General features: G+C 29.5%; 1 protein-coding gene across 1 annotated transcript in view; it reads left to right on the top strand.

Annotated features, from left to right (window-relative positions):
• Nucleotides 1-5,786: 5,786 nt before the first annotated feature.
• Nucleotides 5,787-26,493, top strand: part of LOC117178493 — a 455,271-nt gene continuing 434,564 nt past the window's right edge. Inside the window, exon 1 of the mRNA XM_033369920.1 lies at nucleotides 5,787-6,218. Coding sequence (XP_033225811.1) covers nucleotides 6,074-6,218 — 145 coding nt within the window. The 5' untranslated portion in view covers nucleotides 5,787-6,073. The remainder of the gene's footprint in view (nucleotides 6,219-26,493) is intronic.

Here is a 26,493-nt window from a genome sequence, read left to right as displayed (position 1 = left end):
TTTATTCGAAAAACATTTAAAGAGTTTTACAGGTAAATCACGCAACAAAGAAAAGCGAAATTCATGAGGGGGTTAACAGTGACCTAAAAATGGAATAATTCAAAATGTATGGACACATTTATTCACTTGTTGACCGATAAATACCAATAATAAAAGCTTTAAGAAAATTAAATATTGGCTGATTTATAGTATTTTTCGTTGTGTACATCTTCTATTACAGAATTGTAGAAATAACGCACATTTTTTCGAAGTTTAGTGCAATAATGACATATTTTTCCGTAATCTCTCAGAATTTGAATTATCCGTTCCTTAGTTGTCGTCACTGCCGTTAAAAAAACTAAATGTGAGAAAAAGCGGTTTAAAGTTTTGAGAACTTTAGAATTTCATCATTTGCTAACATTGAAATTTTCCCGTATTTCTGTGATTTTCAAGACTTTTAAATGGGACTTAATTAAACAAATGCGTGTAAAAGATTGAATATTAAGATAAAAAAAAAAGTTTACCGAGTTACCCCCTTAAATACTGAAAGTCAAGTAAAATAAAAATAAATTATAGGTGAATGGACATTATGGTAGTTCCAATTTTTTTTTTCAAATTTTTATGAGGTTATCCCAGAAATTTGTTCGAATCCACACAAAGTAAATGCATTTTTTGTTGTTGAAAAAAGTGATATTTATAGGTGCACCAAGCCCCATGAAGTTTAACACGTATTTCCCATAAGAAAAAAAGATGTTTTTGTCAATCTTATTCAGAATACTCAATATTATTTAAATCGAGTTGAAATTGAACATTCTTCTTTACAATTAGCCATAGAATACGAATAAAATATCACTTTTCAAATATCAACACCATAAGTCTGTTTTAAAGGGTCCTAAAAAACCCCCATAAGTGAAAAAATGGGTTTGGCGAGTTTTTGGCACCAATAAAAATTGTTTCTGATACATAAAAGACCGTTTTATATTGATAATGATTAGGTAATTAATTGGAGTCAAGAAAATGAACTATTTAAACAATTTATTATTATTAATAACAATATTATATTTGAATAATGCTAGAAAGATGCCGTTTTTTTTTAATTTCTGGTTTTGTCCAATTTTCAATTAAATTGAGGTAATAATGAATTCAAGTTAACAAAAATAATCGTTTAAACAATTTATTATCATTTTTAATAATATTCTCTGCTTAATTGGTAGAATGTTGCGGTGTTTTCTAAAAATGTCAACTGTTTATCTATTTTTCATTAGGAGCGAATTAATCATTAATTTAATTTGCAAAAATAATTGTTTAAACAATTATTTTTGCTAAATATAATTAATTATTGAGTCACGCCTAATGAAAAATAAACAAGCAGTTAAAAATTTCAGAAAAAACCGCAACATTCTACCAATTGAGCAAAGAAAATGTTATCAATGTTATAAATGTTATTTCAGGAAAAAAGGCATCTTTCTAGCATTATTGAAATACGATATTAGTAATAATAATAATAAATGGTTACAAAAATTAATTTTTTTGCTTCTAATTAATTACTTAACTTATATTAATTGCAGATTGGACTAAAAGTGATTTTTTAAAATTATAATTTTGCAGCATGTTTCTAAGATAATATTGTTTACGAAAATAATAAACCCATTTTTTACAATTATTGGGGCTTTTCGGGATCCTATAAAATAGACTTATAATGTTGATATTTTAAAAGCGATATTTTATCCATATTCTATAGCTAATTGTGACGAGAAATGTTGAGTTTCGACTCGATCGAAATAATATTGAGGATTTTAAAAAGATTTACAAAAACATCTTTTTTTCTTATGCGAAATATGTGTTAAATTTCATGGGGTTTGCAGCACCTCTAATTATCATTCTTTGCAAAACAAAAAAAACATTTATTTTTCGTTTCCTCTAGGCGTAGTTTAAAAAAAATAAAGTCATTTGTTTCAAATTTGTAAATTTGAACAGATTCTAAATTAGACCATTTTTTAAAACTTGGAAACATCAAATTTTGAATATGAATAAATGTATTTGAAGTTCTGAACTTTTAAATAAACTTTTAATGTGATAAACCACAGCGTTTGCACTATTTCTACTTAAAAATTTAGTAATACATTTTTTTTATTAATTTGAATGTTCAGACCTATAAGTATGCATAATTTAGACATTTTTATTTTCCTATTGTATTTGAAACCTGATATGTATATTTATTGGATTTAAAATCTGTTAATTTATAAAATTTTGCGCAAAGAAATAAAAAAATCCATTTTAAATAACTTAGACTATACAAATTAGGAATATCTCATCAAATTTATATTGATCAAAAATACCATTTTTAATTCAAGACATTTTTTGGGGAGTAAAAACTTTGATTTGAAATTCTTGTATAACTTTTTTCACATAAAGGAGAGTATAAATTTCTTTCTTTAATTTAAAAAATGGCCTAACTAATAAATGAATTTTAAAACTAAAATTTCATACTTTTTTTTGTATCAAGGTGGAGTTGAAAAAGTGGTTGGTTTTAAAAAATATCCTCGGTGACAATAAATGATAGTATGAGTTGAACTAGATGCAGGTTGGCAATAACGTGAGCAAGGTGGCTGTTACGAAATGGTCCACACGTGATAGCGCATGTTGATGAGAGAAAAAGAGAAAATGGTTTTTTGGGTGGCTTTAGAGTTTCAAGAATGGACATAGACCACGTTTTGCCAGAAATGTATGAGAAGTTTTGCCTTCACGCCACAAAAAAATATAATGCCGATAAAAATAACGTTTGACTTTGTATCCTCCTAAACAGACAAAGAGTAAAATAGTTTTTCTAACTTAATTTCACGTAAATTAAACAGAATCTCATAGAAAGTTCAGTTATGATAAATTTACAATAAAAAAATGACAGTTTTACATAATGAATATTTTTCTACTATTTTCCATAAATATGTCAAATTAATATTGTATATTTCAACGATGGAAAATGTTGGTATTGTGCAAATTAAGGATGGAATAATTTAAACACAATCTCTATTTACGTAACAATGTTTGTAGTCAATAAATTTTTGATTATCGATAATGTTGATTGGAAAATCACGCTTGTGAAAGTTAATTAAGGTTGTGATGGCATTAAAATTGAAAATATAATAAGCAAATGATTTTTTAGTTATCGTGAATCATTTCTAAGGGGCAGTTACGGCAAAACTGGTTTTAATCAATATTGAAATGAAGAATTTACTCACATTCCAGAATATTTTATATTTTTCGACTCTATCCTGTTGGTACAAATATACGAAAAGAATTTTTTTGCTTTCTGATACGTCATATCGAAGATTATATTAATATTGGTTGATGTTCAAGTATTCTCCATTTCTCTGCTTGGTCATATTTTTATGAACGTTATATTTAATTCATTTTACCTTTCACAGAGGTACGTGAAATATAAGCACATTTTTTCTTTAGTAAACCCAGAGTGTATTTATTCTGAAGTAAAAAATCAAAAGCAGTAAATCAGTTTTAATTTTAATAATCAGAACATTTTAATTTTCTAGTATTTTTTAACAGCTATATTGTGAAATCGGAAAGATGTCTAATTGGTTCATTGGACCTTAGGTTGCCATAAAAGAGGGACTAGTTTCGAGGCTAGATAACTTAAGCCATAGAGGGTTTATCGGTTTTTCAATTTAGCTCACCTTTTAACACTTTTGCGGCGAAACCTCGACAGGATCTAAGGATATTGGATCTTAGGAAAGGGCGCCTCTCTTTATCCTTTCTTTTATAAGATTGACCCTTTATAAGATTGTTCTCAGCTTTCTCTTCAAACGTGATCAAAAGATTTTTCACTAATGTAAAGTTCATTTTTGACTTTGTGTAATTTGTAAAAGCAATTATGTTCTTTCAAAAAGAACAGGCCTTTAAATTTGAATAAAATAAAATGAAATATCTTATTTAATTCATTAAAAATCTTAATTATAAATATTAAACTAGCAGCGATAGAATTAGCAATTTTTTCAAAACTAATTATATGTAATTTTGAATATCTTTCATTGTTTTCTGCGGATAAAAATTTATTAGGAAATTTTTGAAAACTTAATATAATTTATATTTCATTGACTTGAAAGTGCTTTTAACAAAGAAACAAAATTGAATTTAATAATATCAGGACCGGAAAATATTTTAAAAGTCGTAAAAGATTTTCTTTAATGATTTTTTTTATTTGCTAGAGGTGCGAGAAGTGTGAATTTTTTAAAAAGAATTTTTAACTTCCAATAAATATAGAAATTCTAAAGATTTAAAATTACTTTTAATACATATCTTGAAAGTTCTTTTTAATAAATTCTTTTCTTCTTTCTTTGGCTACAAGATAGTCTACAAGTAACTTTAACTTTTTGTTATTTTTTTACAGTTCGATGCCTAGGGAAAAAAGCTGAAAGATAATATCGGAAAAAACGTGAAATTGACAAATAAAAAGTCTGCTGATAATTTTTATTAATTCAATAAAATCTTAGTGGAAGATCCTTTAAAACATTGTACCATCAGTATTTTTTAATTTATAAAAACATCGCTATGGCTTAAAAAAATATTTGGTGACACTCAGACGTTTAGGTCGAAAAATAAGTGAATTGGTTTAAATATACGAGAATAGTTAATTCGTTAAATTTATTAGAATCGTGCCAAACTTGAGGATGGTTTCAAAATTCTTGCTTACTAATTTTAAGGTGATTTGAACTTTGAGACTGTTTAAGCATCACCAAATCTGTTGATAGTTAGGAATCTGAGAAAGGGAATCAAAGTTTAGTTCCAAATTGAAAAAATAGTCCAAAATCGAATGTTGGGTCTAGATTTGAAGCTGGTTTCAAATCTGGGGATGTTTTCATATTTATGGACGATATAATCTGACGATGGTTCAAGATCGTACAATACCTTGTAATCTAATTATAGTAATAATTCTGAGCAATCTATGGGGAAATGTAAAATTGTAGTATTCTAAAGCTGAAAATGTGAAAATTGTGGTGAAAAGACGGTTTCAGATCTAAAGGTGGTTCCTAGTCTGAGAAGGTGGATACCATGTTTCTTAATGGCTAAGCATCGGAGAAGGGAAAACAACATTATTCTAAAAGTAATCATGATTTTCACTCAGAAGATGTTTTTATTCCTCAGAATTTTCTTAAGTCTAAAAATTAGAAATTAAAAAATGGTTTCAATTTTAAGAAATGGGTCTATTCTAATTATAGAGACAAAGATGATGGTTCTAATTATAAGAGCGGGTTTATATCTTAATTATAGGTCAAAGATAAAAATAGTTTTAAATCTGAGGATGATACAAAATATGATGATAGTCCCAAATTTGAAGATTGTCTTAATCAAAAGCTTGTAACAAATCGAAAGAATCACAGTAAATCTGAAGGTATTGTTTCTGATGTAGCGGTATTCAAGTGGTACGAAAATCTGTACCAACATAAAGAAAAAAAAACAAGAGTGTTACATTTTTGAATCATACTGTAGCAGCTCAAATTGATACCTTCAGATTTACTGTAACGTGAAAATTGTTTTAATTCTGAGAATGGCTGCAGATCAACCTCATTTATGAAAATTCCATCATCTATCACTGATAGTCTGGTTTAATGATACATGATGCCATCATCAATGAAATTATTACAGTCTTAATTATTATTTATTAATTCTTTTTTCTTAATGTCAACAGATACAATTTTATTTACCCTCTTTTCCATGATGTGAAACTTTGATAAAATCCCAAAAAAGAGACTTGGAAAATGTTTGAAGATTTATGTTCGCATACCCATGTGCAGGGCGTTACTCGTGACAAGGAGTCTAGTCTACGAGAGCTTTGAGTGGAGAAGTGGTGCGCGTAAAAGTGAAGAGAAATAGGAGTAGAAGTGAGATGTTTGTGCAGTGAGACTAGTGGGAGTCAAATAAATCGGTGGGATCTTTTTTCAAAGACCAATGGTGAATTTTCCTGTCCTCGTGAAGTGGAAGAGACGCAGCGGTCGTTGCCAAAACGATTCCACGGAAAAGTAGTATGTTTTTCTGAAATTGGAGGCAGTGTGGGACAAAAAATTGAAGAAATCTGAGGTGAATGTTGGTTCGCCGGGTATTGGTGATAGTGATAGTGAAATCGAGGAACGGTGGAGGTGCTCGATTTGAATTCATAAATGTGCGAGAGGAGGAGTCTACAATGGTGGCTCGGCTCCCGCAACAAGTTCTGCTGCTACTCATACTCGGTGAGTAAAGCGAGTAGTTCTTCTATATTTAGGAGCCGGCCGGGTTTTGTTGGATCGGCCCGCAATGCCCACCGGGTAGTGCCAGAATCCGCTGTCTTCTTCGTTTTTTAGACGGCATCGCGAATTCGTGCTATTCCGAGAAAACTTTACCACTCGCTGCTGCTTCGGCTGCTTCACTTTTCCCGACCGACTTCCGAGAGTATTAATTATATATGGTCTATTTAAATATTCAAATATGTTAATACACATTTGAACTATTATCAGCATATGGGAACAGTTTCTAAAAGAAGAGGAACCATTTGTCGGCTTTTAATCATTTCTAGGTTTTGCCGTATTTCTTCAAAAACTAAATCAATAATAAAGATACTTCCAGTTGTTTAAAACAAATATTTTGTTTTAACTTGGGCGACCCCTCGAAATTTTAACTTTTGGTAAATAAATGAACACGTGTTTTTAATGTTTTAAAGAAAAAATGCTAATCTATCCACCAATACATTTTTAATTGTATAACCTCAAAAATATATTGTAAACGAAAAAGAAACAATGTGTGTTAAATTATTTCTAGTGCAGATTAATTTTCAGGGGGATGATATGAATCTGTAAAGCATCGCAGTAAACCCCAGGAATAAATTGTATCTTTCAAAACGATGAAAACGTTGCATCACATTTATCTAACGAAAGATAAAATTTATCTGAAAAAGAGATAAAGTTCATCTGACGTAAATATTTTTTTGACATAGGTTATGTCAGACAAAAGTAAGGGACTGAAGATGTCTGAGTAAGAACCCTCAGCCAACTTCAGTCCCTTACTTTTGTTGAACAAATCTTCAGTTTTCTATCGACTCTGATGTAGACTTCAAAAATTGGAAACAAACACTATTTAGTATAAAATAAACAAAGTGCAGACTGTGTATTCAGTAAGTGTAGGTGAGTGATTTTTGGGTTTAAAATTAGTGAAATAAAGTAAGAATATTTAAAATTAAATACCGCGAGGATTTTGAAATTTGGGAAGGACATTTTTCCTGTGAAAATTGACCCAGCCGTCTGACATATCACCTATGTCAAAAAAACATTTACGTCAGATAAACTTGATCTTTTTTTTAGATAAATTTGATCTTTTTTCAGATAAATTTTATCTTTCGTTAGATAAACGTGATGCAACGTTTTTATATTTTTGAAAGATAAAATTTATTCCTGGGGTTTACTGTGATGTGAATTATTATTTTTTTTTTTATAGAAAATAAAAATAATGGAATCATTTATTTCTTATGTGTTCGCTTCTGGTATATATTTTCTTATAGTACTTTAATTTTCTCTTCCGGCATATTTTTCGCTGCCAGAGAATTATATACAAGACGGTAAAAATGTTTGTCACATTCCTTCACGGGTTAAATTGCCGACCCTTTTCTAGAAATAAAAGTACCGAAGTCCCGAAATAATATACTTTTGTTGATAAAATAAGGTTAGGCATGCAATTGGGGCATACTTGAATGTTCTATTTTCTATTTAATGAGATTCGTCACCCTGTCCGTTGGGAGGGAGGGGGTTTATAGAGTTCAAACATAACCTCCATCTGTCACAAATATCACCCTTTGATTTTATATCTGTCATATTTTGTGGCAAATGAATTTTTAAACTTGCTAAGAGAAACCTAGAATTCTTTGGGATTCTTTAGAATCCCGCCGACAAAGAAATTACATTCAGGATCAAATATGCCAGAACAGAAAATTAAAATCTGACATATTTTGCCTCAAGGCAATACTCAACCTAATTCATTTTTCACAAGGCACAATTCTACGATGAGAGATTTTCAAAATACTTACATTTCTGTTTTTTAGAAAACTTAAACTTTAAAACATTTTTTTATTAGAAAGGTTTTGCCCCCTGAGATTAGACCCATTGAAAGAAAAGATTTTTTTATAAACCCTAAAAGTTATAACTTTTTGATGAAAAGTTATCCCTTATTATTTTTTTCATCCCGCGCGAAAAAAGTTTGCATGGTTCAAGCATGGAAAGACACTTGGAAATATCTGGCTGAAGCATGGTTTACGGCTAAATACCTGAGTGAAAAATAAAAATATTAGGTTTGCCAATAGCCGACACGTCTCTAAATGGTAAGTTCGCTACCCGGGTGCACCGGTTCGCGCACCAGGTACTATAGCATATATTCTACGAGAACTTCTTATGAATTTAAATTGTGCCAATTGTCAAAATAATTACCATTAGTAAGTCGATGATCCGTGTGAATCTAGTCGCGCACTAGGTAGCTTAGCACGTATTCTACGAGAATTTTTTCAAAATGAAGATTGTTTAAACAGCCAAAATTACTAAAAATTGTGAGCCGACGATCCGGGTGCACCAGATCGATCACCAGGTAGTATAATATGTATTCTACGAGACCTTTTTAAAAATTTAAATTTTGTGAATAATGAAAACAATTTCAAATGGCCAGTCGACGACTCGGGTGCACCAGGTCGCGCCCCTGGTATCTTATTACGTATTCTACGAGAACTTTTTCAAAATTGATATTGTTTCAACAGCCAAAATTACTAAAAATTGTGTGTCGACGACCCGGGTGCACCAGGTCAAGCACCAGGTAGCATAATACGTAATCTACGAGAATTTTTAAAAAATTTAAATTTTGTGAATAATGAAAACAATTTCAAGTGGTCAGTCGACGACTCGGGTGCACCAGGTCGCGCCCCAGGTATCTTATTACGTATTCTACGAGAACTTTTTCAAAATTGATATTGTTCCAACAGCCAAAATTATTAAAAATTGTGTGTCGACAACCCTGGTGCACCCGGGTCGTTGACTGACCACTTGGAATTGTTTTCGATATTCACAAAATTTAAATTTTTAAAAAATTCTCGTAGATTACGTATTATACTACCTGGTGCTTGACCTGGTGCACCCGGGTCGTTGAAACACAATTTGTAGTAATTTTGGCTGTTGAAACAATATCAATTTTGAAAAAGTTCTCGTATAATACGTAATAAGATACTTGGGGCGCGACCTGGTGCACCCGAGTCGTCGACTGGCCATTTGAAATTGTTTTCATTATTCCCAAAATTTAAATCTTTAAAAAGGTCTCGTAGAAAACGTATTATACTACCTGGTGCTCGATCTGGTACACCCGGATCACCGGCTCACAATTTTTAGTAATTTTGGCTGTTTAAACAATCTTCATTTTGAAAAAATTCTCGTAGAATACGTGCTAAGCTACCTAGTGCGCGACTAGATTCACACGGATCATCGACTTACTAATGGTAATTATTTTGATAATTGGCACAATTTAAATTCATAAGAAGTTCTCGTAGAATATATGCTACTGTACCTGGTGCGCGAACCGGTGCACCCGGGTAGCGAACTTACCATTTAGAGATGTGTCGGCTATTGGCAAACCTAATATTTTGCTTTTTCACTCAGATTAATTTTCTCTGACACTTATATGTTCTTAAGAATATTCATTTTTGTTTAACGTGTCCTAAGCATGGGAAACGGACCGGATCAAGTCTTGCGCCATGCTGCCATTCAGCCGTGATACATGCTTCAGCCAGATATTTCCAAGTGTCTTGCCATGCTTGAGCCATGCAAACTTTTTTCACGCGGGATATACATATTTTTTGCTTTTCCTTTACAAAACCTTCTTTTTAAGCAAATAATTAATTTAATTGATCTTCCAAAACTATTAAATTCAGGATTATTTTAAGTACTATACCTTCTTCAAGAAATAATTGCTACAAAAAGTTATACTGCATAATTTTTCTTTTTTCCTAAAGCCAATTATTATGCTTTAAAAGACAATTCTTTCTTCTCTAAGGATGAAGGAAAGGGAAAAGAAATGTGATAAAAAAAGTTAAAATGGGGGATAACTCTTTTTTTAAAGTTATAACTTTAAGGGATGTTACATTGAAAAATAATCAATTGTTAGATCTTAAATTTGATAAAAATTGAAAACTAATGTTTTTTAATAACGCCATATCGTACAATTTTATCTTATGTAAAAAATATATCATAATTTTTATTGTATAGATAAAATTGATTATGTTTTAAGCGTCTTAATAAAAATAATAATGTAATATTTCGAATTTCTGAAAATCATGTATTTTGGTCCATTAAGTGTAGCAATTTCGTACGTTTTGGTTCAATAAGTGTTGCAAGTTCATGTATTTTAAACTGCTTACATCTGAAAATTTATCATGAGATTAAGCATGGATCAAAGTTTTACTTTTCCGCCCATGAAAATCAGAACCTGAGAATTTTGACGTTGATATATCTTCAAACAAGATTTTTTCAAAAAGTAAATCTGACAACTGGAGTCTTTTCTGGTTGAAGGTTAGAGATTTGACATTCAAAACGATGTGACTAGTTTCTAAGATTGTCAGTTTTAAAATTAGATAAAAATAATTATAGAATTTCCATAAATTCAGTGGAAGTAAACACTTTAAATGATATTATTCAATGATAATGAAAATACTTGGGGATAAAACAATGAGGTCACCTATCTATATTTGTGCAGTTCCGGGATAGAATTTCCCAAGAATTGCACGCAATTGCTTCTTCTTTTCTGTAAAAAACAGATTACCATGAATTTATTTTTTTTATAAATTTGACATAGATTTCATTTTGAGTCTGAGGAACCAAAAAATTACAGAGTAATTTCATTTAAATAAAAAGATTTGTTTTCTATCTAAATAAATAAATGAGAGGAAGTATTTCAATTAGCTATATGAATTTTATTGGAAAAAGGTTTAATGATATTTTCCTAGTTTATGGAAATACAACATATTTTACAATTGAAATATAACATATTAAAAGAATATATCTATTGACACAGAACAAAATAAAGTGTCATTTTCAACGAAAAAACGGCGTCAAAATGGAATGAAAAAAAATGGAACCATAATTGGTTCATATTGAGAAATACGAACATTGAAAGCAAATTAATTGGGTTTCAGTTCATACAGTGAGCATTCTTTCTTAACAATTAAAATAAATATTGCAAAACATAATTGGAGTGCTTTCATCGTTAAATTTCGGGGTATTTATCGAATCAAAACCATGCCCCAATTGTAAACCACCTGACTAACAACTGATTATTGTTTTGCTAGGGTTAACGGATTAGGCATGTATAATTTCTTTGTTGATTTAGTGTATTATCCACGTCATGCTCGCAAATTACTTTACAATAATTGTGTATGAGTTTCTACAATTGTTAAAAAAAAACTCAAGATAATATGAAAATATGCTTGATATAATTTTAGTTTTATGCATTTTAATTATACTTCTTATTGTAGCTATCACCTGGAGAAAACTATACAAAATTTAAAATCAGTCTTACTTTCAATGATAATTATTCTAACCTGCATTATCGTAATTCCAAATTCAACCTTTTTTGTGTTTAGAATAGCTTCCATTGCCAACAATTTTATAATGTAAGTTAAGCCCTAGAATGAATTTGTATTTGTTTGGATTATATATATTTTTTAAATATAAAAAAGATGTTTTAAACATGTTTTTGATGAAAATCAAAAGAATATAGTGAATCAATAAATTTAATATAATCATTAATAATAATCCTTCAAGTCATTCATGCACTTTGTCAAAAATCAAAAAATGATTTCGTTCATTAAAAAAAATGTTGTTGGTTTAATCATAAAGTATGGTTGATTGGCTGGGTCGATTAAATATTTTGCGTAATGAAACAAAGTTTGTTTGGTTCAATCATGTTAATAAAATATGACAGTTATTAGGATGATTAGTATACGCCAGTTTGACATCTTATATAATTGTCTTTAACATGATGTTGCTCCTTGCATTGAAACGCTTTGCGTTTTATTTTGATGCTAGTGATTTTTTCACTTTAGATTAAAATGGTTTGATGTTAAAATAAGTGAGGCTTAACTTCAAAATTAATAATTTCTAACGACTTAATTTAAATATCCTAATTAAGGAATTCTTCAATTTTTGAACGAAGATTGGAATTGTTTCATTTTTAACTTTTCAAGTTTGAATTAATTGATTTTAAAATGTTCAACTAGTAAGTGTTTGTTTTATTCATTTAGTTGTCAGTAGTTTAAGCTTAAGTTTATTTTGAACTATTTCAAAAAATATTTATTGTTTCTAATAATAATGATTGTTGAGAAATAAAGTTCAAAAGTACGAATTTCTAACAAAACAGTTGAATTCGTGACTGCCTTCTTCTACCAAATGTTACTTTCTATAAAAAAAAATAAAATTCAAAAAGTTAAAGTTAAAAAGTCGAATGTTTAAAATAGGCTAGATAATTTTTCAACAAGAAACTTATTTCTTTAATCAAGGAAGATAAATTTTAACGTAATTGTTGAATTTTTATTTTATAAAGGATACATTTTGAACCGAAAATAGAATTGGTAAATTTTCAGACAAATAATTATTTTTAATCAATGAAAACAAAATTTCTAACAAAATAGTTTAATTAAATAAATTTGTTGAATTTTCTACAAAATAGTCGAATTTTGAACTAAAATGATGAATTTTAAATAAAAAAGTTTATTTTCTATGAAGCAATTGAATTTTTCAACAAATTATTGAATTTACAAGACAAAAAGACGATTATTTTCAAAACAGTTACGCTTTTAACAAAAAAATATTTTAATTTGAGAAAAGACGAACTTTTAACAAAATGCATGAATTTCCCGCAGAAAGAATCAATTTTTCATAAAAAATCTCAATATTCAACCAAAAATCGAATAGTTACATTTTCAGTGAAGTGCATTCATTTTTAAACCAAAAATTAAGAGAAATTTCAACAAAATAGTTAAATTGTCAAGGAATGAGATAAATTTTTAAAAAAAGAGTTTATAAGAAAGTTTAACTTTTACCTAAGTAGTTGAACGTTTGTCCAAAAAAGTTGACTTTTTAAGAAAATTATTTCATTTTCAACAAAATAATTCAAATTTTAATCAACTAGTAGAATATACAACCAAATTAGGCGAATTCCGAACCAAAAATATAACGTTAAACTATTCAATCAAAAAATAAGAAAAAGGGGAAGTTGATTGAAAACAGGAAACAAAAGAATTCGCTAACTTCTTAAAATTTATCATCTGGAAAAATGTACTAAATCCCCCCTAAAATTGATCCATTAGTTTATGGATGGCCCCTAACCTCCTAAGGTTATATGCAATCGAAGTCAATATTTAAATTACACATATCAATGTTTTAAAATAAAAAAATGCATAAAAGTTCAATTAAAAGCATTATTATACTAGTATCAGATAGTTTTAACTCATTACTCGTTGTTTGCTTGATGTTTTACGTAAAATATTTACATCTATATTTCGTATTTAAAATTAGAGGGGGGTGGGTAGATTTTCAGTGCCACATGAAATTTTAAGAGTAGACTCACCAGAAAGTCCAAAATTGTCTCAAGAGGGAGGGGTGAGTCAAAAATCACTAAAAATAGCGTCACGTAATATGTGGACGCGACCGAAATAGCACCGTTATATCCGCGTGATAATTGTGTAATTAATTCGTACTGGATTTACTGCTAGTAATTAATAAATTCCTAGAACGAAATATAAAAAAATTTAGAGTTCCGTAGCCCCGGTCAGAAATTCTTTTACTATCATAGTTTCCGTCGGGTGTCCGCCGGCCATTCATTTTTTTAGGGTGAGGAAGTGACGGGAAATAAGGGAGAGAAGTAGGCGAAGTAAGGAGAAATTAGGGAAGGGGAAGTGATGTGATATTATGTAGAATGTAAGAGGAAATTAGGGAAGGGAAAGTAAGGGGAAATTATGGGAGGGAAAGTAGGAGAAGTGAGGGGAAATAAAAACGTCTAGGGAAAATTAGAGAAACTTGAGGCAGTGAGGGAAAATTTTTAGAGGGTAAGTAGGGGAAGTGCTGCAACACAAGGGGAGGAGAAGTAGTGATCGCAAAGGGAAATTGGACAAAATTAGGGATTGAGAGTAGTTGAAGTGAGTGTAAGTGAGGGGAAGTGGGAAAAGTTATTAGAAATGATACTGAGTAAGGGAGGGGAAGTGACGGCTAAGAAAGGGGATTGTTAGTGAGGAAAGTGAGGAGAGGGAGAAGTAGTGAAGGAAGAAGTTAGGAAAAAAAGGGAGATTGGTGACGTGAAGGTGAGAAAGTAGAAGAGGGAAAGTATGGGAAATGTAGGTTTAGACGACTTAATTAACGTACTAATAGGCAACGAAGCCCTTTTTTGTAGGTGCGTGATGCCTACATTTACTAATTTTTATGCTTCGCATCCTATTCTCGAATATATTTTACAAAAAGTATGTTAAAAGTTGTTATTTCTAGAATTGAGATAACAATAGTAAGCATGAAGAATGGTTTAATTATATTATTGTGTTAAGTGAAATTCTTGTTGTCCACTACTCAATAAATTTCAGTATTTTATGCCCTTCCTTAAAGAAGGCAGGGAAAAGGGATGGAAGTTACATTAACTCGAATTACTTGGCACTCTTGACAGAAATGAACAAAGTTTTGTCAAACGACTTCTCCCCCAGTGAAATCTCCTCTTCCACTCTACTCTTTTCCTTTTCTGTTGAGAGTGATTACTTTTGCCCATTGGTTCAGTCTCTGATGGTCTTCATCATGTTGGGTATATATAACTATCTGACTTTCGACATCGTTAGTGGCCCGCCAAACTTTCAGGAGTCAAATTCATAACCAGCTAATTTTTCAGTAAGGAATTTTCTTATTGTTTAAAATGTAAAAAAGTACCCCTACTACGTATATCTTGAATATTTTTTTTATAAAAACTTGGCCGGTTTATGTTTCTACTATTTATGTAAACAATTCGTTTTGCAACAAAATTGAAATATTTGCAAAGACGTGAATACTTTTCTTAAAAAGTTGTAGTTATGAGATCTCGCATGTATTATTTTCAAAAACTTGATCAGTTGCGACACTGCGTGAAAATGACTTATAGTGGCTATTTTCAATTAGCTTATATACTCGCTTATATATTGATAAGGATTACGAATTTTCTGCACCATCAATTTTCTGAATGAAAATTTCCAAATAAGGAATTTTATTTTATGATAAAATTGATTTCTAAATGTTTAAAAACTTTATGGATAAAAGAGAAAATTGTAATTGTAAATTATTTTTTTAATATTGGGAAATAATTCTGATCTTAACATTTTGCTACCACACTATAATTTGTAAATCGTTTTCACACTTTTAAAGAGACGATAAAAATAAAATTGAGGACAAAAACATAGAATATCTTAATATAAAAATACGATTTCTGGTAACAAGACAAATTATCAAGATTTTGATTTAAAAGATTAATTTAAATTTTGAATATTTCCAAATATGTGGAAAAATAATATAGAAGATATTAAGACAATTTTTCAGGATTCTAACATTTTGTAGGGAATCTAAAGTACTTCAAATTATATTTAGAATATTTAAAAATAATTTGTTTTAAATCTAAAACAAAACGTAGATTTATCATCACTCCGAAAACAGCTTTTTCATTATTTTAAACAGTTGCAAAGAATCACAATTTTTTAATTCCTAGGAAGATTTAAAGTTACTTTTTATTTTAAATAATTAAATTTAAGAGATATTTAAAAAGATGTAAACCATTTTAGAAGATTACCCAAATTGTCAAAGAAGAATCCGGAAGATTCTGGACAATTTTTGTTATCATGCTAAATTTAAAAACTTTTTAGTAAAATTAGCAGTGTCAATGGTATTTGGGAATTTCAGAAGTCTTGAAGAGATTAAGAATGCGAAGTTTCTATAATTACGGGATATACTGTAATATTAAGCCTGGCGTTCTATTGGCCGGTTAGTTTTATGAAAAATTCAGCAACACTAGTAATTAATAAGATTTCAAAACTTGAACAGATTTTCGAAATTTTACCAAATATTTTTAAATTTCTGCCGAATTTCTAAAAGTCCTAAACCTTTCAAACTGACACATTAAAAATATTCAACAATCTTTTTCAAATTTCTCAAGAATCATAGAAAAATTATATGTATACAACTTTAGAAATGAAGGAATGATACTTATTTCCCTGTTCTCAGGTCACATGCCTCAAAAACTAATTTAAGCTCTAATTCAAGTATTCAAAAAAATTTACAATATAAATAATTATTTGACATTAAAAATTTTTATTATAAATTATTTGTCATTTAAAGTTTAAACGAAAAGTGTCCAGGTTATTGATGAAATGCCCAAGATAATCGTAATCAGGCTACTGTCTTTGAACTGTTACGACAATGTGACGAGTGGGTTACGTGACGAGATTCCTACCTATAAAGGAGATTATTCACAGGCAAACTAATGAACCTTTTCATGTGGCAACGTTAGTTTATGCAAGTTATAAGTTAAAACTATTCTTACTCGTTTGGTTGGAGCATAAGACATTTGTTTACTTCGAAAGCTTGACGTTTTATTGAAAATTTGTACAATAGAGAGAAATGTTTGGGTCGAAGGAAAGTACCTATAATCGTGACTGTTCTAGAAATATATTCCTCATATACATTCGAGAATAGAGAGAACCTAATCCAGTGTAGAAAATGTTTATAAATATCTGACAACGAACTGTTCCGACATTTCCTGATAAAAGTTTCAATTATAGGTTTTAAATATTATTAGAAATTTCATTTTATTTGTAACGAATATACATAGGACAAAATGTTGTTTTGAAACAAATGCAGGTGAAATATATTTTTCCGAATTAAGAAGAAAATTTTTTCAAAAAGTTTGGAATATTTGGAATGTAGATACCGTGCGCCTATAAAAATGGGATCGCAGTGCATTAGGATGTTAGTTTAGTCGTTCGAATCCCCCCTCCCTTACTCACCCTCGTTTCGACTACTTCTGCTCCTCTCCCATAATAAATTCTCCTCCTATTTCTTTCCATACTTCCTCTACTATCCCTCCCCTTACTTGTTCCTTTACTTACGCTTCCCCCCCCCCCTTAACCCTTCTCTACTTCCTTAACCCTAACTTCCCCTACTGGCCCGCACTTCCTCACTTCTCTCATTACAATTCCCCTACTTCATCTCCCGTCGATTTCCATAACTTCCCCCTACCTACTTCTGCTTATTTTCTCCTGATATTCCCTGCTACCTTCTCGATGTTCCTTCAACTTCTCCTAATTTCCCGAAGTCCCCTTTCCTCACAAAAAAATCCAAAAAAATCCTCATGCTCTTAAAAATGGTTTAGTCATTTTCAGTCAGTGGCAAAATTGTCGCATGAAAATCGCTTCAAAATCTTTTAATTTAAAATTTTTCTATTTTCCATTGTTATTTTTGCGCTGACATTTTTAATTTAAAGAATTTTAAAATTCAGACTTGAAGTCTTAAACAATTAAAAATTAAAATTATTTGCAGTGGAAAATTTTGGATGAAAAGCATTTATCCTTCGCCATTTATTACTTATTAAAATATTTAGAAGTTCTGAAAAAACTTCAACAGTAATTTTAAATTGGAAAAAGTTAAAAACAACTTCTAGATTTCTCAAGATTTGGAAATGAAATTTAAATGATTTTCAGGGATGTTTTGACTGTTTGGAATGAAAATATTTCATTATATAATTCACGAAGTATTCAGTTAAAAAACAAAATTTCTAATTTTCAATCCTTTCAGCTTAACATTGCTGAAAATAACAAAATTTAAAAAATGTTAAAGTTCATTGATTAATTCTTTAATTTAGAACATTGGAAATGATAACGTGGATTTATATTTTTGGAATTTAATTTAAAACTTGGAAATCTATAATTTATAAAAGTTAAAAATTCTGAATTTACAAATGATCTGCATTTCATTTAAGCTTGTTTGATATAAAAATGTCACTACTTTTCATTTTATACGTGTATATTATTAGGCATTTAATTACAAAGTATCTCAATAAAAAAACTTTAAAAGTTTAAAAATCAAGAATTCAAATTTGAATTCTTCAATTTTTAGTTTGTTTTTTTACTACTTAAAATGAAAAAATACTTAGTCTTAGAGTTTTATTTTTTTATTTTATTGGCCGTGAAAAATGTTTGCGAATCGAGAAATAAATGGGAAATGACGGAATTTTGTTTATATATGTGCGTACAAACTAAAAAATCAGTGCTTATATAAAGTTTGACTTTCAAAAACAAACATTTTCACGATTATCATGACAATATGAAACCAAAATGGCAAAAATACAACAAGAACAAAATTTGGAGACGAAACTCCAACACAAATGATTCAGAAGGCCCTGATTGTTTATGGGTTGGCAAGTCGCAAGATTGCATGAAGGAGATAAAGGGTACCCCCGAAACGGCTTTTATAGCGGGACTGCAGTATATTACCAAAAACTTTTTTAAAAAATTGCCACAAATAAAAAAGGTGGAATTTTCCAGAAAATCTGCTTTCCGTGCTTCAAAAATTCTAAGATAAAAATAAATAAGATTTTCCAGAAAATAGCACCTTTTGTATTTCTTGCAATATTTAGAAAAAGTTTTTGTGCATTACAGGAAGGGAACCCATTAGTTTTATGCCGGCTAAACCATTCTTCAGACCAGGCGAATTTTTTTTTGAACAATGAATTTTACGTTTTTCTTCAAAATGAAGCAAGATTTAAAAAAAGAAAAACTCGAAAGTTCAGTTTTATGAAAACAATTCTTCAGTACAAAAAAATAGTTTAACCTGCTTAAAACTCACAAGATTTCTTCTATGTGTATAAGGTCTGATAGTTCTCTTTTTTTACTTGAAGATTAAAATAGTTTAAATTTCAATGAAATTTCCTATTGGTTCAAAAATTACGGAAAATTGTCTGTACTATTGACAGATTTGCTAATCACCAATAAAAATTAAAAAAATATCAAAAACAGTTTTTTTCCTTAATCTAGAATTTTTGGAAAATTTGCGAAAAACCTTTTTATTGTATATATCATACATTTGGGGACAAGTTTAATATGTTGAATTTGAAATTTCTTCAGCTTAAATTAAGAAAACATTACAATTTCGCTTTTTCGAAGAGTTTTTTTCGTGATGTAGGAATTCTTTGATTTTGGTACTTTGAATTTTCAAGGCTTTGGAACGTTTTAAACATCACCAAATTTTGTTTTCCGACATCATTCCATAAGTTTTTTCCCCTCAACTCTAACGAGTCGATTAATTTTAGTATTTTCACGCCGTCCTGGTTTAGAACCTGCCTAATATAAAACAGATTCGGTCACAAGAGAATTAAAATCTATATATTTTATAAAAATATTGATTCAAGATGTGTGGAGATTAATCAAATTAAACTTTTATAATTCAATAAGTATTTCGATATTTTCCTCTGGTATTTTATTAAATCTTTTTACGGGTTTTTATTATTTTTGTTTTAATTTGAATGATAACTTTTCCTTTTCTATGTTTGTATATTTTAGCGCGTACAGGGTGGCCACTGACCTGGAAAACCGGGAATTAGCATGGCATTTGAGGATCGGAATAAAGCCCTGAAATAGCCAGGAATTTGTTTAAATATCGGAAATTTTTCAGATTTTTTTTTACTTTTGCAATAAATATAGTCTCGCTGTTTGAAAAAAATGTGTTTAGAATTCTTCTCAGTGTCATCAAATATCTCCGTTAAAATATCGAAGATCCTGTAATATTTCAGTGTTTAAGTTTAATGGTACATTTAAAAATTAATATTTCTTTTTTACTATATGATTAAGAATTTAAAATTCTTGTTGAGGGATGGATCGTTCAAATACTAACGTTCCTTTTATATTTGAGATGGAAAACTTACTTTTTAGGTATTTAATATATCAAATACTTCTATAGTTATTAACTAATAATTGACCTACTAAATTATAATTTAGAGTGACTCTAAATTTTCCGAAAATAAATTGAAAGCCAAATTTTCAAGAAATACTAAATCGAATTTGGAGAGTTCCACAAGCTTACTTTTTATATTTTGTCTTTTGGTTAAAAATTCTACTTTTTAGTTGAAAAATCATCTCTTTTGTTTAAAAATTAATTCTTTTTAATTGAAAAGACTCTCATGATATTTTTGATTTAGAATTCATCTCCTTTGGTTTAATATTCTATTATTAAGTTAGAAATTTAATTAATTTGTTGAAAATTCAATTAATTGATTGAAAAATCATCTTTTCTAGTCGCGAATTCGACTGTTTTGTTCAAAATTCGTCTTTTTGAATAGAAAATTCGTTTTTTCAGATTGAAAATTTATCTTTTTATATGAAAGTCACCCTTTTTGGTTGAAAAATCATCTCTTTTCGTTGAACGTTAATCCTTTTCAATTTAAAAGTCTACTCTCATATTTTTCGCTCAGAATTATTCTTCATTCGTTTAATATTATACTATTTAATAGAAAATTCAACTTTTTTTTTAAAAAGTCCTCTTTGTTGGTCGAAAATTCAACTGTTCTGTATATAGCACTATTTTTTAGATCGAAAATCCTTCCATTTGGATTGAACATTGAGCTTTTGTGGTTGAATGTTAAATCTTTTTCATTGAAAAGACTACTATTATATATTATTTCATACAAAATTCTTTTCTTTTGATTACAAATTCTACTATTTGCTTACAAATTAAAGTATTTCATTTAAAATTTTATTATTTTGTCGAGAATTGTACTATCCTGTTAAAAAGTATATTTTTTAAATTCCACTTTTTTTGTTGCGAGTACGTCTTTTTGAATCGAAAATTCCTCCTTTAGAATAAAAATTCATCTTTTATGGTTGAATCTTAATTGTTTTTAATACAAAAATCTACTATCATATTTTTGGTTCAGAAATGACATCTTTTAGTCTAAAAGTCTATTATTTATTTTGAAAAAACATTTATTGTTTTTTAAAGAAAGTTGTTTCTTTTTATTTTAAAAGTCTACTATTAATATATTGCTGGTTGGGAGTTAATCTCACCTGGTTAAGAAATATACTATTTGGTTGAAAATTCCACTATTTTTTTAAAAAGTATTTTTTGTTAAGATAGTTTAACTCTTTTGTTTAAAATTTTCATTTTTATTAATAAGTCATCTTTGTTTTTAGAAAACTTAACTATTTTGTTGGCAGAATGTTTTGTTAAATTGAAAATTCATCTTTTAGGCTAAATTTTTTTAATTTAAAAGACTACTATTAAATATTGACCCAGAAATCATCTCTTTAGGTTACAGATACAAATATTTGTTTGCAAATTTAATTATTTCGTTGAAAATTGAATTGTTTTTTGAACAATTGATGTCTTTTCTTGGAAAGTCATATTTTTGGTAAAAATTCCCACTAATTGGTTGAAATTGCAGAATATTTCGACGTGAGATCTTAGGAATATAGTATCTATATCTATGTCATTTAAACGAATTCAGTCCCCTCCTGCTCCACTATATTATTAAAAAATCACTCTACTTCTACTTTTTTGAGATCATGTTGAGCTGTGAAGTTTGAAACCACTTTTACAAATAATATACATCATATAATTTACTTTAGCTTTCTAAATTGTATAATTCTTTTAAAAATTTATATTATAAAGCAATTGTTATCGAATAATTAGAATTATAAACGTCTGAATTTCAAACTGGAAAAATGTAATTTTTGACCGGTAGAACCGCTAAATAGTTTGGATTTTTTTTTTTTTGAAAGTTTGAGTGATCACTCTGGCATAAGTTCGATGTATTTTAATTTTTAGAGAAAAAATTTGCCCTCTACGTGGGCACATTCTCATCGCGCGTTACGCCCGCGCCTCGCTGCGCTCGGAAGTTTGAGCGCGCTTAGGGCGCGCGACGATTGACTCTCGCGCTTCACGCTCGATAATAGGTAATAAGCGATAATAATTATAAACGATAATAAGCTCATCGCGCTCGAACATACTTACACCTCGCGCTTCCCGCTCGGATATTTATTCTTTGCATTTGGAATGCTTGAAAAAAACTTTATCAAAAAGATCTCTTTTAGATGGCAGTGTTTATATGCGTCTTCATATTCTGAATTGTCTACTTAATTAAGTATAGTCAAAGATTAAGTTTCTCAAAGCTCTGTAGGCTTTGATGTACAGATTCTCATTGTGACACTCGCGCTGCGCGCTCGATTTCCAACAGAAATTTGTAAACAGGTTTTGTTGGATTTTTTTTCTCGTAACTTTCGTCATTTTTGCACACATTTTTTTTTAATTTATTTTTTTTCAACGTTATTTTTTACGAATAAAACAAAAAGTACGCGTCCTATCAAGAAGTGATTCTTAACGAAATTGTAGATCTTTTTTGGGCTAAACATTTTTGTTCATTCTTTTTTTTTGTATCCTACATAGTTTGTTCACAAAATGGAATTTTTTATTTTCCATTATTTTTTGTGCAATCAAAATTTGAATTTTCGATTTTTGAAGAAAATCCAAAAATTGTTTATGATAATCTTTTAGGGCTTTCAAAACGAAATGTTTTTCTTCTCTTGACTTTTTTTCATATCGTGCGTTTTTCGGCTTCAATTTTCGATGTTCTGTTGATTAAAAAAATTTTGAAAACGCTATAACTTTGAGAATTTTCATTTCATCGAAAAAAGTCATTAGGATAAATTGTTTCTTCTTTTTAATACTATAAATATCCGTACATAGAATTTTCAACTTCAGAAAAAAGTGGTCTTAAACATTTTCAAAATGCGCTCACTTTTTGACTTTTCATCAAAAATAGCTGGTTCACGAACTCGTCCTTTCTTTTAGGACCTAAAAAAGGTGTGCTAAAGATGAATTTGATTCGTTCGTTTTTTCGAAAGTTATTGTGTTTACGGACGGACGGTCTAACGGACAGGCAGACAGACAGACGCCATCGTAATAACCTGATTTTCGGATTCAGGGGGTCTCGAAACGTGGAGATCCGTTGAAAAAGTGTGATGTCAAATTTCCGACAATTCTAATACTTTCTGAATCATAAATGACGAGAATGTAAAACAGAACACAGAGATGTTCTCAACATAATATATAAAATGTTGTTCTTAACAATTATATTCTATAATCTGGAAAAAGGAGACATGTTATAAAATACATCATCAAATAGCCTAGATTCGTGTTCTCTGTATTTCTCTTTTCATGATATTTCTATTTTCTACCAATGTAAACCCCTGCTCACTTGTGCAAGCTCACAAATCCTTTTCTTCGCTGAGTAAGTACATTATCCGCTCGTAAGTACGTTACTCTCTTCTTCACTTTACGGCATGAGTAAATCCTTAGCTTTCGTTCATATTAGGCTAGAAGGTCGATAAGCTAATTTGTCCTTGAATTCCTAATTTTTATTCAATTTCTTGGCTTTTATGTAACGCTAGATAAGGGGCCAATTATAAACTACATTAACAATTTTTTAGGGGGGAGGAGGTCGTCCCGAAAATTATTATGATGACCGGGGGTCGGGTATAGGGGAAGTAACATTACAAACTTAGATAGCGTTTAGTTCATTTCTTGATAATAGATTTTAAGAAAGTTTGAGAATTTTTCGAAAGATGACGCTGCAATGGTGCTGTTAAAAAATAACTTAATAAATTTGAAACCAATTTCATGTTTTAAAATTCACATTCTTTTCCTGATTTCCTACTTTTCCTCTTTTTTTAAATTATTCTTTCTCCCCTGTTTCCAAAAACTTTTCCTTTTTTTCGTTTTTTTGCCAAAAATTTCGATTAAATCAATAGATCCTAAAAAGGATATATTTTGGCTTTAACTATTTCATTTTTAGATGAAAACAATTTTTTGGTTAAAAATTAAAGAGTTTACGTTGAAATCGATCCTTTTTAGTTAAACATTCATCGAAAATTTGGTTTATAATTCACGTATTTTGTTCAAAATTTGTCCTTTTGGTCAAAGATTGAGCGGTTTGATGAATGTTAAATTCGTGTTTTTCAAGACTTAATTTCTTCAACTGAAGATGTAACCATTCCGTTTCTGGTTGAAAAGTAACATTTTCTAGTTGAAAAATTAACTATTTGGATACAAAATCATGGATTTATTTGAGAATATATGTCTTTTGTTTGAAATCACCCCTTTTTACATTCTCATCATTTATGATTGAGAAAGTATTAGAATTGTCGGAAATTTGACATCACACTTTTTCAACGGATCTCCACGTTTCGAGACCCCCTGAATCCGAAAATCAGGTTTTCACGATGGCGTCTGTCTGTCTGTCCGTCCGGTCGTCCGTCCGTAAACACGATAACTCTCGAAAAAATGAACGAATCAAATCCATCTTTGGCACAGTTTTTCTAGGTCCTAAAAGAAAGGACGAGTTCGTTAACCAGCCATTTTTGATAAAAATTCGAAAAGTGAGAGCATTTAAAAAATTTTTGAGACCACTTTTTTTTGAATTTGAAAATTCTATGTACAGTTATTTATAGTATTGAGAAGAACAAACAATTTATCCTAATTACTTTTTTCGATGAAAAAAAAATTCTCAGAGTTATAGCGTTTTCAAAATTTTTTTAATCAACCGAAAATCAAAATTTGAAGCCGAAAAACGCACGATATGAAAAAAAGTCAAGAGAAGAAAAACATTTCTTTTTGAAAGCCCTAAAAGATTATCATAAAAAATTTTTGGATTTTCTTCAAAAATCGAAAATTCAAATTTTGATTGCACAAAAAATAATGGAAAATAAAAAATTCCATTTTGTGAACAAACTATGTAGGATACAAAAAAAAAAGAATGAACAAAAATGTTTAGCCCAAAAAAGATCTACAATTTCGTTAAGAATCACTTATTGATAGGACGCGTACTTTTTGTTTTATTTGTGAAAAATAACGCTGAAAAAAGTAAAATACAAAAAAATTTGTGGAAAAACGAAGAAAGTTACGAGAAAAAAATCCAACAAAACCTATTTACAAATGTCTGTCGGAAATCAAGTGCGCAGCGCGAGTGTCACGATGAGAATGTGTACCTCAAAGCCTACAGAGCTTTGAGAAACTTAATCTTTGACTATAATTAATTAAGTAGACAATTCAGAATATGGAGACGCATATAAATACTGCCATCTAAAAGAGACCTTTTTGATCAAGTTTTTTTCAAGCATTCAAAAGGCAAAGAATAAATATCCGAGCGCGAAGCGCGAGATTCAACCGTCGCGTGCCATAGGCGCGTTCAAACTTGCGAGCTAAAAATGCAAATTTTCGGTTGAAATGTATTCTGTCTTGGTTGACGATTCACCCTTTTTTTAACATTCATTTTCTTGGTTCAATTCAACTAATTGTAGAAAATTCGTGTCCTTGATTAAAAAATTCAACAGTTTGGTAGAACATTAAACTATTTGGTTATAAATTAACTTTTTTTTTGCAAACTTAACTTTTTTCTTAGGGAATTCAACTGTTTTGCGGATAATTCACCTTTTTGGCTTTTTAATTCTAGAATTTTGTTGAATTTTTTTGGTCTGAAGATCACTCTCTGGTAATAAATGTATCTTTTTCGTTGAAAATTTAAATATTAGGTTGAGAATTGATCTGACTAGTTTAAAAAATTCATTTTTATTCTAAGATTTTCCTGTTTCTTAAAACATTCAACTATTTGAATAAAAAAATCGTTTTTGGTTGGTTAGCAATGAATATTTTCTCTGAAAATTTAATTAATGTGTTACGGATTTCATTAAAAAGTTTATTTTTTAGTTCTTGATCGAAGCAAATGAAATTTAAGCAGAAAAAATGTATTCGGTTGTGCCCGACACGAATTGGTGGCTACATCATTGTGCGGTTACAAAAAACCCCAATAAATAAAAAAATTGAAATTTTCAAACAAAAATTACAGACAGCGTAGTTTAAAACTGAACTTATGTATATCAATCAAAACCAAACATATTTTTATTTTTAGTTTTTTAAGTATTTGATAAGAGGTTTGGTCCATATTTCACAAAATGCACTTTTTTAAACTTAGACCTTGGGACAATATTGAAAGATTATACCTAATTTTCATTTATGCTCACAGAAAGTAGAGTTTATTTAAAATCAGAAGTGGTCGGGGCTACCCGATTCCCCTCTAATTTTATTGATACTGAAAAAAAACATTTAATCGGAAAAATAATTATTTTTAAAACAGGTATTTTACAATTACAGGATATACTACTGTATTACGTTTTATAAACTATAATTTTTTAAATACAATATTTTTATCAGCGGAATATTATCAGTACAACATGGATTTAATTGGGATACATTTAATTAAACTTGTCATATTTTTACCCGAAAGAAGAATTACTTTGAGAAGAAGAGTTCTTAGAATTTTCTTATAAGCCCTGCAAGTTGCAGTAACGAGCTACTTTTGTTTATAAAAAAAAGTTTCTTGAGAAACAGCTTATGACTTTTTAGTTCA

Source organism: Belonocnema kinseyi, chromosome 8 (genome assembly GCF_010883055.1).
Source record: "Belonocnema kinseyi isolate 2016_QV_RU_SX_M_011 chromosome 8, B_treatae_v1, whole genome shotgun sequence".
Classification (NCBI taxonomy): Eukaryota; Metazoa; Arthropoda; class Insecta; order Hymenoptera; family Cynipidae; genus Belonocnema; species Belonocnema kinseyi.
The sequence above is the reverse complement of the archived record's forward strand: the minus strand, read 5'-3'. Positions and strand labels throughout refer to the sequence as shown.